Raw genomic sequence first — 13,590 nt, forward strand, 5'->3', positions numbered from 1 at the left:
TATTCAAATTAAAATTACTTTATGCAGAATTTAAAATACAAAACATGAACACGTAAACATAGAAATAACATTTTGGAATGTTCAGAGATGATTAATATTTTTTCTCACATACAGGGAAACAGTTTTCCCCATAATTATAGCCTTAATCAAGTTTAGATTCAAGTTAACTGCCTTCCAATTTTGATAGAATGCAATAACAAATGAATTATTGAATACTAACTTCTTCCAGAAATATTGACATAAAATTTCAGAAATTTGATGCAAACGAATGCATTTAAACATCATCCCATTAGCTGCCATGATTTGGGGATCATGACATTGTGCTTGAGTGTTTGATCACGAGCTGAGGAATTTCAGAGGATATTTTTGGTCGTACCGTAAGTCACACTCATTCGCCGAGATACCACAATACTTGTAAATGGAAGACGTCAACCACGAGCAATTAAATAACTCAATGATATGCAATTTCAGTGAAAGAATTTTGATTCATCATTTGGAATGTAAGAGTAATGTAAATATATATATATATGAAAATACTATATATATTTCTATGTATGTATATATTATATATATATGAATATATTTCATTCGCAACAACTTGTGTATTTGTTTAACACGTGTATGAACAAATATCTTATTTACATAAAAATACAATTTCCAATGTACAAAAAAAAAAACACAAACTTTACATTTAAACAAAAGAAAAACTTAAAAAGTATTTTTTTTAACCCTTTAAGCGGCAATCAGAAAACACTAAATCCCCTTTCAAAATGCCATATCTTTTCTAATGAAGTAGGCTTTCTTCCGATTTCCAGCAGGTGCAAGTTAAGGGGTACAGGGAGAAGTTTCCCATTGATTTTTACAAACTATCTAAGCTTGTCAATGATAAAATAAGAGGCTTTTATGGAGACGAGATACCTTGTCATTGTCGCTTAAAGGGTTAAGAACTCACAATAAAAGCCGTACATAATGTTTACATGCGAGAAAGTGGACGGATTCTTACTAACAGCAGCTGGTGGCTGTTATTTCCAACAAAAAAAAATCTGTACGTAATACATGAATTCGCTGTTCACTAAAAACCAGCAAAAAGACACTGATGCCGAAATGCAGCATGGAAAGCTCACGCAGCAGATAAGAAACAACAACACATTCTTTCCGATAATTGGACGTCTATCGATAAAACTTAATTTGTAAAATGCAATAACATATCACATAAACTTCATTATTTTCATGTTTCGCTATAATGAGTGTAACACATCACATATGAGTGTAACAGTCACTAAAATATTTCACTACAGAATCGATATGCAAACTTTTTCCCTTTGCGAGCAATGTGAGATGCGAACTAAAAAGAGACAATGGCACAAATATACTTTAGAATTTCTCTCACAAAAATGTATTTATACTCGTGGTGAATATAATTTGGTTGGCGGAGACGTGGGTAGGAAAAATAATTGCACAAATCCATTCAAATTAAGGTTTCCATTAAAAGTCACTTGTCACATTTCCTTTGGAAAACAAACATGAATTCGATGAAGGAATGGCCAAGCTCAGCATTTGGCAACGAACAAGGCTACAAAAGAAAAAATAAATAAAATAAAATCTAGGCATGTAAGAATGCGTCAGAAATTCACAAAACACAGAGAAATAATTTCTAAATAGATAAGAATGGCAAAAAATCTCTTTGAAAGTGGTAAACATAGTAAGTGCCAAGAGTGAAAATGTTGGGGAAAATCACACACACACACAAAACTATATGTTCACACTAGAAACCTACACTGGTGAAATAAATTAAGAGAATTTGCATATTTTATCGAATTTCATGAAAAGAACTGAACTGAATGTAAAACCACTGCTTCTAGACAAAAATGCAAATCTTGTACGTCAAATACGTAAGCGTACACGTGTGTGTGTAGGCGGAGCCAGTAGAGAAACAGGCTTTATAAGCGTGCGTAAGCTAAGAGCATTTCGTTTGCTAGCACACCTCGGAGAATTTCTTGGTGTTATTTTGCAGCAATCGGTTAATTTCAAATTGTAACAGTAAAAATGAGTAACCACCAACGTTTAGATGATGGAATGAGGTGGCGAATTGTGGGGAGGCTAGAAAAAGGCAAATCTCAAGTCCAGATTTGTAGAGAGTTCAATTCAACGCCCAGCGTCGTGCGTAACTTATGGAAACAGTTCCAGGATACCGGATCCATCGAGAGAAAGCCTGGGCAAGGTCGTCCAAGAGCCACGACGGCCAGAGAAGGCCGCCATTTGTCGATTATAGCGAGGCATAACAGGAGTGCTACAGCTTCTCAGTACTTGTATGCCGCCACAGGAACCCGTGTATCAAGGGTGACTGTTTCCAAAAGACTTCATGAGAGAGGGTTGTTTGCGTCCCGCTCACTTCTACGGACAGGAGAATCCATTTATCATGGTGCAGAGAGCATAGAGATTGGAGTATGGATCAATGGGTGACCATTCTCTTCACTGATGAGTCCCGGTTCATCCTGAGCACCGATTCTCGCTGTACGTTCATATGGAGAGAACCAGGGACCCGCTACCTACCCTCCAATGTCTGCGAAATAGACCATTATGGCGGAGGAGGTTCAATGGTCTGGGCAGGCATCATGTTGGATGGTCGCACACCTCTCCATGTCTTTGAAAGAGGCACTGTGACTGGTGTGAGGTATAGGGATGAGGTCTTGGAGCCCTATTTTCGCCTTTTCAGGGGTGCAGAGTTCATTTTAATGGACGATAACGTGAGGCCACATAGAGCTTTTCTGCTCAACGATTTTCTAGAGAGTGAGGATATTTGCCGGATGGATTGGCCAGCCAGATCTCCAGACGTTAACCCTATAGAGCATGTCTGGGACGCTCTGGGGAGGGCAGGGAATGAAAACAGCGTTGCTGAACGAGTGGGAACAATTGCCACAGGAAATGATAAACTGCCTTATTTCAAGTATGAAATCACGCTGCGAGACCTGTATATCTGTAAGAGGGGACCATACCCCCTATTAACCCATTTTTTTGTTTATTCTGCAACCGCTGTTTCATACCTTCCGACTCCAACGAGTGTTACGCACGATCATGCGTGTATATTACAATTATTGAATGGTTATTTGCTTTGTATTGTATCAATGTATGTACATATCAAATTTCATTTAAATCAGTACAGTAGTTCTAGAGATAATCGACCAAGTCTGCAAATTCTCTTAATTTCTTACACCAGTGTATTTACATGCTCTTTTGAACTACTTAGAGGGTTACCAGACATTTTTCGCTTTTATCACATCATAAAGCATTTGACATTTCAGTGAGAAAAACAGTGTATGAACGTTTTATGGCGCTTACATGGTTTTTATCACACTTTTAATCTTCAATACCCCCAAAAAAGACATTACGATGAATCATAATATATTTTCATTGTACAATGATAAACGAGGCACTTACTGTGTCAGAAACAATCTCTTGAGCTTGGATTCTAAACCTATAGGCGCTTCTCAAATACAGACCAATAGGAATCCTCCAGCTTGGATCGTCTTCCTAAAATACACAGTTTTCGTCATCAGCTGCATTACTTCACAAAGATCAAACATTCTAGTGATGGAAAAGACTTTTCTATACGCTTTAAGGAGGGAATATTTTATCTTCTTTCATGGCTTAGAGGTAGAGCATTCATCCTGCATACTTAATTAATGTGCAATACTGTAATGTTATTTACTGTTAAATTCTGATACATTACTTCCATTAATTTTCAAATAATTTCTATTGCTAATTATGAAATTATTTATTTCATTAATTCAAAAATTATCTCTTTATTAATTCGAGAATTATTTCTTTCAATTATTCTGGAATTATCCCCCCCATCAATTAGAAAGTTTATCAATTACGAATTAAAAAACTCAATTGTGTTAGTGAACATGTCCACTCTATTCCCTACCCATCTGCTTAGATTACAAATTGAAAATTCCCTCAAATTTTAAGTTTATATCAAAATAGACCTGCCAACCATCGAAAGGTAAAAATCCTACAATTTACTTGAAAATCCGGCAAACATATTTTTCAATATCATATATTTGCCATTCTATTGCCATGATAAGAACCTACAAAACAGACGTTTTCCCAAAAGGGTGGGGAAAACATCTCCCCACGGACCTGATTAAAAAAATTTTGTGGCAATTTTTTTTCAATTTTCTTTTAATCAATTCCCAGTGGCAACCGTAGTCATTGATGTCACGACACTATGAAAGCTCAGGGAATATCTAAAATATTTTGATCTAAAAGAAATCAAAAAGAATTTTCTTGCAAACCTAATTTTCTGTTAAAATCCGGGGCAATTTTCAACAGATCTGGAGGGCCAGAGGAGAAGGAAAAAAATCCTGAACTCTGGCCTAAAATTATATCTTTATACACTTATACCTTTGGCAAGTCTGTCAAAGGTACAAAAATCTCACTTCTGCAGTTAGTTTCTTCTCTTGCACAGATTTTGTGTAGTTTCTGAATAGTTATACAGTAAGCTTGAGTATTGTGGAACGGCGTGATTAAGAAAATCAATAAAGCTTCAGTTTCATTAATTTCTACAATCATCAAGTTTTATTAGCAGCACAAAATAAAATTTACCTCAGTGAGATTTTGTTCCCTTATGTATGCATGAGGTGAATCTCCAGCTCCTTGCTGGGGTACGGGACATGCAACAGGGTTTTCGTCAGGCTCACAGTGATCCACAATTAATGGCAAGGCGAGACTGAAACGAAAATAACAGTAATGTGTAAAAATTATTCTACATACTAAATTTTTATACTTCAAATGAATATTTTCATACAAATCCACCAATTAACACTAAAAGGATTTGTGGGGAATCGGCCAAAGCTGACCACAGAGTCAAGGTCCTCAATGATGTAGGCAGTTAGTGATTTGCCCGTGTTTGTTGTTGAGGGAAGAATGTTTTTATATTAATTTTCTTTGTAGTCCTGCCGTTTGCATTTAAATATATTTTCATAAAAGATGTCGTCACTCCTCCTTTCACCCATGCACCAATAGACTAAAACCACTAAAAATGACAAGAGGTTGATTTCGACCCAGTACTCTTGATTCTCGCAAGGTTTTTTAAATATTTTAATGTCCATATCAGTGTACGTGAGCAATAAAATGTGTGAAAATAGGAATTTTTTTTCGAATAAATTCTCATAATTTCATTTTATTTTTATAATAATAAAAAATTCTTTGTTTCTTAAAAACCAAAAAATATTTACATTCTGAACATTCATTACAACTGAATGAATGAACATCAGAACTTTTTCCACTGGACTTATCTCGTTGCTGAGATCTCTTCCAGCCCAGCTTTGTGTGAACATTATAACTGCAGTTGCATTCACACATACCACTTTTTATATTTTTGACATCATTGTCACATTAGAAGTGCTGCTTACAGATTTCTTAATCATTGAAAGTGTATATCTTGTTTTGTTATTGTATAGCGGGATCAGACATTGCTGTATTTTTTCTGATACAGAAGAGCTTTTATAAAAGCTTATTTAATTTTGCTAATAACATCAGCGAAATTCTGATTTATGAACGAATGAGGTTCTCTAAGCTTTTAATCTAATTTCAATAAGAAGGAAATAACCTTTCCAGTTTCAGTTTTCACAAACCAAACGAACAACCACACATGGAGTCTAAGTGGAATGTTGTGGAAAATATACACTGGCAATCAGAGGAATGATACTTGCACGGAGTGCTTTTGAGCTATCTGATCAACCTAATCAACACTATTTCATTATAAAACACAACGGTTTTGAAAATTTTTTCTCACTTTGGGAATATACAATCTGGTTCATTATGAAAATACAGTGAGAACATTGAAAATGGTTAAAATGACCCGCACTGGTCCTTCTAGTGTAAAACAGTATCTTCAACACAATGTATCTCGTGTTAATTAGAAGATTAGAACAACGGGAAAAATAATGGGTATTCTTCATCACAAAACTGAATAATTGAATGAAATAAGACAAAAGATTAGCGGACATGACTCACTTGAATTGCAGAGTGACATATTCTTCCTTCATGTATTTTGATATTGGTATATGGTAACTGAAACGAGGACCAATACCTTGAGTGCACTGCAGTGTGTTGCAGTATGCTTGACCGATCGTCGCATTGAGCTCTAAAAGCTTCATTGATTCGACAGCTTTTGGCAAATCTGAAAATTTAAAAAAAAAACAAAAACTTTTTCAAGATTTATTACCAACTTATGGCTTCAATGCATAACACTGTATATTCCAACACTAGAGCCTGGAAGATCAGGAAAAATGCCATAAATGCTCTATTTGCTTATTTTCAAACTTTTCGAAAAAATGCCTTTTTTTGAATTTTTTCCCGCCACATATATAAATGCTTATTTTAACATTGTTTTAAGTTTATTTGTGAATTTCAGAGGCCACACATTCTGTAGAAATTAAATATATATTTTGAGCACCGAGAACTTCAAATTGTCGCTCTTTTCCAAAATCTCCAACTCTGAGCACCGATTATCATCAGAAAGCCCTACCCTTCTGGCCCCATTTGAATGCAAACCCCAAAGCAGAATATATTGAAAACTTGAGGTTAATTCGGGGTTGTTTCAAAATAGAATCAAAACGTATAAAAAAATTTACCTCATGAAAAATAATCAAGTACATTTGCTTGTTTTTCCTTCCGAAGAGAAAACAAAACGTTTTCTACACTATTTAATTCTGCATTTGTTAACGGTGGCCCTGAAATGATCTCTATCCTGATGGACCACAAACATTTTATTTTCAGCATGAAATCAATTTAATTTGGATAATAATGTAGCATTATAAGCTAGGGATGGACAAAACACAGGTGCTAGGTAGCCAGGGTGACTAAAAAATTGGTATTGGTGCCTAAAAATGTCTGTGTAGTAACTAAATTGCAAGCTGAGATTAGCACAAAATGTTTGGAATTTATAGCAGCATATGTCAACATGAAAGAGAATCCCTATGCCATGATGAAATCAAAAGAAACATTATTTTGAGCCATTTTCTTTGGGTAAAAATTTTATCCGGAACCTAAATTTTTTGCAACTTGTCCATCCCTGATTCACACAATTTCTAACGAACCAATTCATTTGACATTTTATTATAACTGCCTTTCCATTAATTATGAATGCCTTTTTTTGTGCCTATTGTGACTATTTTTAGTGCCTTAACATCAAGGCCCCATTGATCACATATCTAATAGAGTCAATAATAATGATAACAATACAACAATGATCGCCTTCTGTATTTACCTTTACGAAAAAATTTTGGTCTGGGAATTCTCTCATCTTCCATGACATCTCGCTTCTGAACACGGACCTCAGTGGAAAGTTTACCCTGAACAACTGATCCTTTTTCAGTTCGAGTTGCACGCAGGGCACTGAGTAATGCTTTACTCATTTCGGTTTTATTTGTCTGACCTTCTGAGTTCTTGTCTGCTCTCAGTTTCAACCACTGAAATGTGCAAGTTTCTGTGTCTTTGCAATGCTTGATTTGGTTGAACTGTGGGGAATCCTCCTCATTTTCTTCCAGTGCATTAGCATCCATGGTTGTAGTGGGAGACATTGTCGTAGTTGCAGGCCTTATTGATCGTGTAATTATCTCTGTAGATGAGGGACTCTTTTGAAAGACTGCTGTGGTAACAATGTTTTCAGTCTGGTGATCTATCACTGAATCAAACAATGGCGCATTGTTGTCCAAGATTTCTTTTCCTAAACTCCATTCTAGTGAAGAGAGAAATGTGTATCAGAAACTGCATTAAAAACACTTGATGCATCATAATTTTTCACATTATATCCAAAATTTTACAAAACAACAAAAAAATCATAGTTGAATGGTTGATAAATTCACTCACCCATTGAACGGCCCAATGTACCAAAATTCTGACTATCAAATGAGTTATCAGCACTTTTAGGCATGGTTTCTTCGCTGCTCTGATACAGCATTTTTTGCTGGTTCGTCGCTGAACCACAGCATAATATATCACAAGTGGGAAACCCTGGGAATGTAATTCGACAGGCAAGAGGAGTACCTATAGAACGAGGCTTGAGGATCGGAACCAAAGTGGATGACTGTGCATAATAAGGCTTATTTGGGATGGAATGAATGATTTGTGGAGATGGTGGGGATGTTGATGTAAGTCTCGCAAAAACATTTGCTAATGTGACAGGAGGTTGTCTAAACAAAAGAGATTCATCGTCGCCATCTACAAAGAAAATATTTCACACTTGTAAATAAAAAGAAGAGGAGAACCACAAGAAAAATATTAACATTAAATCAATATTTTGTAGGTAAAACCAATAAATTTCGAGAAAAAAGAAGGAAATCATCAGCATATTGTGAAGTTTCATTTCACAAATGTTTTTTAAACCAAATTTTGTTTGAATCTGCCCCAGATAAAATTTTGAGTGAGTACGTTTCAATTCTTAACGAACATTTAAAAAAAACCAGTGATACTTCAATGCATAAATGCCTCTTCCTGCAAGTTATCCAAATCACAACCAACATTCACTATAAAGTTTATAGTGTAAATGCAAGCACCAACTTTCAAGCAGGTATTCTATAAAGAAGTAGGATACAGTACATGCAAAAAAAATTCACTTAACTCTTGAAAGCTTGGGCAAATGGAAAAATTTGAAGCAAGAAACGGCTGTCGCACTGTAATGTGTACTATATTTGCATTAGAAGCAAAACTAATTTTATTCAGATAGCTTCTCAATTTATCTCAACATGAATATCATACTTCTTTTTTAATGTGGCAATTGTGGTAGAATTAGCAATTTTTTATGTAAATCAGCTTGATTAAACACTTTCACGTTTTCAAAGAAAAAACCTATTGCTCAAAAACGATTTCCAAAAACTTGTCACAGAGCACAAACGCAACAATGATTGAAAACTTCAAAGAAACATTCACTTTTTCTTGCTTTTACACACAAAAATGAATATAAGTTTTATTATACTTACCTAAAGTGCAATTTTCTAAAGGAAAAGGAAATTATATTTACCCATGAATACATGTTTCTGAATCAACTTAAATGTTTTTATAAACTGATTAACATGCAAAAAACTCATCTGTTTACATTAGGCGAGGTTGGCCAATCAATGGCACACCATGATTATCAGAAAATTTAGTTTGAAAAAGTTCTACAAGAACCCAGACTTTGCTTTCCATGATCAAGTAGTTAAATAACAAATTTTTAAAGATTAATAAAAGTTTGAAAATTCTATTTCTCTCTCTCTTTTTTTGGCAATTTAATGCCAATTTTAATGTTGCTAAGCTTGAGTGCATTGCTTTTTAACCTATAGACCAAAGTGTAACATTCAAATTCTGAATCTTTTTGTCGTCATTAGGAATATGGAAAGTTCAGAGATTGCAATATGCTAATGAAAAGTAATAATTTCCTTGATAGCATAATAATGATAAGCAAAATTGGGGAAACAGTCTCATAACAGATGATCATGAAGTGTTTCTGTAAATCAGACTGAACATAGTCAAGAAATTCTTCAGTGATGTTGATTCCAGAAAAGTGGAATAATGTAGCAGCTTAGATCAATCATTAGAATGATTAATTATTCAAATTTGGGAAGAACAGTTTTGTAGCTGATAAAATTTTAATAATTATCCTATGTGAATGTTGATGATTAAGTTGCAATTTGTAGTCATTTTACAGATCCATGATAGATAATACATATAGAATATTGGATAATTCACACACCAATCCCCAATGCGAAATATGCCAAAATGTGTGACGTATGTTACAGAACTATTAGTGCTCCTGCAAAATATAATCTTGAGTGTAGAAAACACTATTATGAGAATTTTTACTGCAGAACCTTTCCAGTCAGCCAAGGGCTTGTTGCAAAATAATGCAAAACATCCTGATTTGGGAATTGAAATTTTGGATAATTGGAACTTTTCTCCAGCGACTTTGGATTTCGAATTAACCAAGTTCAACTTTACTAACATCTTTATCAGTTGTAAAGAAAAAACTTCAATAAAAACACAAGAAAAAAATTATAAACACACAAAATAAATTACAGCAGGATGAACATACCTTCTTTGTCTGAGCGTGACTTGATCGAGTTTTCTAAAACAGGAACTTGTTTTTCATTTTCCGAAGAATGTGTGGCTAACATCACTCTATCAGAAAAGCTCTTGTTACTAAACGTTATTCTATCTCTAAAAAAGAATAAAAGGTGATAATCAGTTCACCCCAATTACATCAAAGGTACACACAGACATGGCAACATTGGCTTGAAGCTTGTCAGTAGTGACAAATGTTTAACTAGCCATGGGGGGGGGGGGGAGTGGGTATCCCACTAGGGCAACATAATCATAGTACAATAAAAAAAATCACTCAAAAACTTAATTTAAAAAATATTTAATTTAAAGTTAATTAAATACAACACCTCATTCCCACTGGAACCTAGGCCACATGAGCCCTCCCTTCCAACTCCCAAAGCAACTTTCAGAGGTTGCTGAGTAATTTAATAATTCATGAATATTCAATTCAATCCTAACCTGCATACGCCCTTGTGGGCTGTATATACAGATATCTAACAACCCTAGACAGCCCCCCCCCATCCCCGTTTTCTTCGTATCAGAGCTCCTACAGCACCCATGACAAAACATTCTTTCCATACAAGTTCTGTGAACTCGACCATGCACTATGCAAATGAAGCCAGGTCCAGACCTGCCGAGCTGAACCACTCAAAAACCTGTTTTTAGCCCACAGCATGGGGCAGTTTTGACGGAAAACAGGTTTTTGCACATTTGGGCATTGAGTAGAGCGGTGGGTTTGGACCCAGTTTTGCAGATTGCCTTCAGTGCACATACAAAATAGATTGGCTCTGAGTTTGTCTTCTCTCAAACTCTCACACATGTGTATACGAATTCATTGTTATGGTAAATGATGCAATTTAAAAAATTAAAATAAGTAAAACACCACGAAACTCAATGACCCGATTTTTTTAAAGCTGATTTCTGTAGTATTGAGAGAGTTTACTGTAGCTCTGTAGTTTATTGCGGCTGCCCGTAGAAACTACGGACAATCCATAGCAATTGGCAACTCTGAAGGTATACACTGCAATGTAGACAATAACCATTTTATTTGTAAAATGAATGTTCTTTGTTTCTTTTCTCTTATCATATCTAATAAACGAAATAAAAAAAAAAGCAATTAGGAAGACAACTTACTGCAGGTCCTCAATGCCATATATCGTAAAACCATGATGCCTCTTCTGCCATTCTAAGATGTACAACGATGCCATTGCTATGAGACTGCAAATAATATATTAAAAGAGAGTTTTTAATTATAGTTATATTAAAAGTTTAATTAAATTATTAATTAAACTCATTCTATCATTAAAAGCGCAAATACAGTAAATCCTGTCAGTTTGGTCAGTTCCCTTCACAAGGGAGGAAATTAAATGGAATCAACCATAACCCTTTTATCTAGAATTTCCAAAAAATACTGTACTTCTATATCTTTGACACCTCTCTAGCTTGGGCACATTTTAATGGAACTGTAGGTGTCCAACTTTGACAGGTTTTATTGTAGTTGTAGTTATAAAGTCTGGAAAACATTGATCTGTATAAATTTTTATTGCATCAGAGAATATACAAATCTCTCTTTCAAAATGGGTGCAGAACTCAGATAAAAGCCTGCCGTCCAGCCCCTGCACAGGGACAAATGCGGACATTGCCAATAGGTGATGTAGCCTGGGCTGTTCTTGGTTAGTATGGTATGGGCTGAGAACTGCTGTATAGCTTCACACTGAATTTTATTTTCCACCACAACCCTGCCTCACTCAAGGCGATGCAAGTAAGTTGCTAATGGCGGTATTCACCGACATGGTTTAAACTGTAGTCACTATTTTTTGATAAGAGATAGACACAGATTGGTTAAATTCAAGTATTTAACCAGTCTATGTTGATCTCTTGTCCAAAAATTGTGACTACAGTTTAAACCATGTTGGTGAATACAGCCCTAATTGGATCTGTCTGAAGTTGTGAGTAGTAGTTATCTGTATATGAACATGAAAACCAGACACACTTCCACGTTATTAAGAAACTTCTAGCGTATAGGAGGCGCACTGGAAAAAGTGCTTCTACATATTTTTCCAACTGTTGTTTTACCTTTCATTCTTTGCCTCCCATCTACTATAGTCTCACAATCTGGGATAGCAAGAATGTTAGTACGCCAAGCCTTATTATTCAACTCCCACAAAAAAATAACTGATGAACAATTAAGCCTTCCTTAGAACACTTTCATTGCTTGAATTTAGAGTCTAGATGTGTAATCTATACTTTTTTAATCTTTGATCATTTTTGTAGCACCACAGTCATTTTCTGCAACAGAGGCTAGGCCAAAAAAATTTCTGTAACAAATTAGACCGAGACCTACAGTCTATTGCTAATTTCAACTTCTTTGATGCACAAATGCGGTTCTCGCCACAGAGAGCAACAGGCCTACAACAGTAAGATTATTTAACCATTGCACTTAATTCATAGTTAGAAAAATTGATGGTAGACGGAAGCACTACACATAACTAACATTACACACAAACAAACTTTGCATTAGGTTATTGCTGATTCCGAACAACACAGTGTGCAACATTTTCCTCTTTTACATATCTTGCTGAGAGATTGGTGCATTAACCACTCCGCATGGGGGGACTTAACCGGCGGAACCAATCTTTTTCTGTGGTCATGTTGTTGATGTTTCTGTTGTAACTCTCCATCAGGAAAGATTCTGACAAAGATGAATTGGGTATCAAACTTGCGACACCTCTGAACATCCTTCTGTACTTGAGGCAAGTCTTATCAACATGGGCTACCATGCCCACTTCATTTTTAATAAAATCTCAAGTAAAACATAAGTAAATGTTTTATTGTATTATGCATGACCAACTGAATAACTATTAAGTGTATTATGTATTACGCTCTTAGTCTCAATGATTAACTCCCCCCCCCCCATATGCTTCAGGCAACCCCAGATACGTATGATATATCATCTGTAGAAATATTCACTTACCAGAATGCCATTATGAGAACCAGCAAGATGATTGTTCCCTGAACGAGATGATTTGTGCATATTGGCCTGTGGTTCTCAATAGTTTTCCGTTTACCATAGTTGTTCCTTGATGATTTTTGACTCGATGACCTTGTGTAGCTTTGTCTGCACAGAAACATAAAATATTTCTCTTTTAGCAATCCATTCATACTCTGATATCATCAATGAAAAATTAAAAAAATTTAAAAGTGACTTTCATACAGTATGGGGGAGCAATAAATCTTGAAATAACTATAGTGTTCCCTCAAATTATGTGATGTCTGACCCTGTATACAGTGTAACAATTTTTTGAGAGCACCGCAGGCATAAAATACTTTATTGCCTGTGAGAAAAAAAAGGCATTTGGGGTTTTTTTTTCAAGGTTGAGAATAAATTAAAATTTTTAACTGGTTAATAAAAATTTTTTGATCAATTAATTGACTGATTAACTGAGTTTTAAACGAGTATATATTTTTTGTAACTATATAATATTAACTGGTGTGATAAAAATA

General features: G+C 35.1%; 1 protein-coding gene across 2 annotated transcripts in view; it reads right to left on the bottom strand.

Moving 5' to 3' along the window:
• The window catches only part of LOC149071615 (uncharacterized), a 188,178-nt gene continuing 174,588 nt past the window's right edge, over positions 1-13,590 (bottom strand). For both annotated transcript variants that reach the window (XM_089247641.1, XM_089247642.1), the window contains exons 16-24: positions 13,061-13,204; positions 11,221-11,304; positions 10,079-10,203; positions 7,879-8,229; positions 7,277-7,747; positions 6,022-6,187; positions 4,609-4,732; positions 3,439-3,531; positions 1-1,573 (exon numbers count right to left, since the gene is read on the bottom strand). In XM_089247641.1, the coding sequence (XP_089103767.1) occupies positions 1,493-1,573; positions 3,439-3,531; positions 4,609-4,732; positions 6,022-6,187; positions 7,277-7,747; positions 7,879-8,229; positions 10,079-10,203; positions 11,221-11,304; positions 13,061-13,204 (1,639 nt within the window). In that variant the 3' untranslated portion in view covers positions 1-1,492. The remainder of the gene's footprint in view (positions 1,574-3,438; positions 3,532-4,608; positions 4,733-6,021; positions 6,188-7,276; positions 7,748-7,878; positions 8,230-10,078; positions 10,204-11,220; positions 11,305-13,060; positions 13,205-13,590) is intronic.

The sequence above is a fragment of the Pholcus phalangioides genome, unplaced genomic scaffold (genome assembly GCF_987345545.1).
Source record: "Pholcus phalangioides strain wild (caught in Gottingen) unplaced genomic scaffold, Ppha-v1.0 ptg000018l_1, whole genome shotgun sequence".
Classification (NCBI taxonomy): domain Eukaryota; kingdom Metazoa; phylum Arthropoda; class Arachnida; order Araneae; family Pholcidae; genus Pholcus; species Pholcus phalangioides.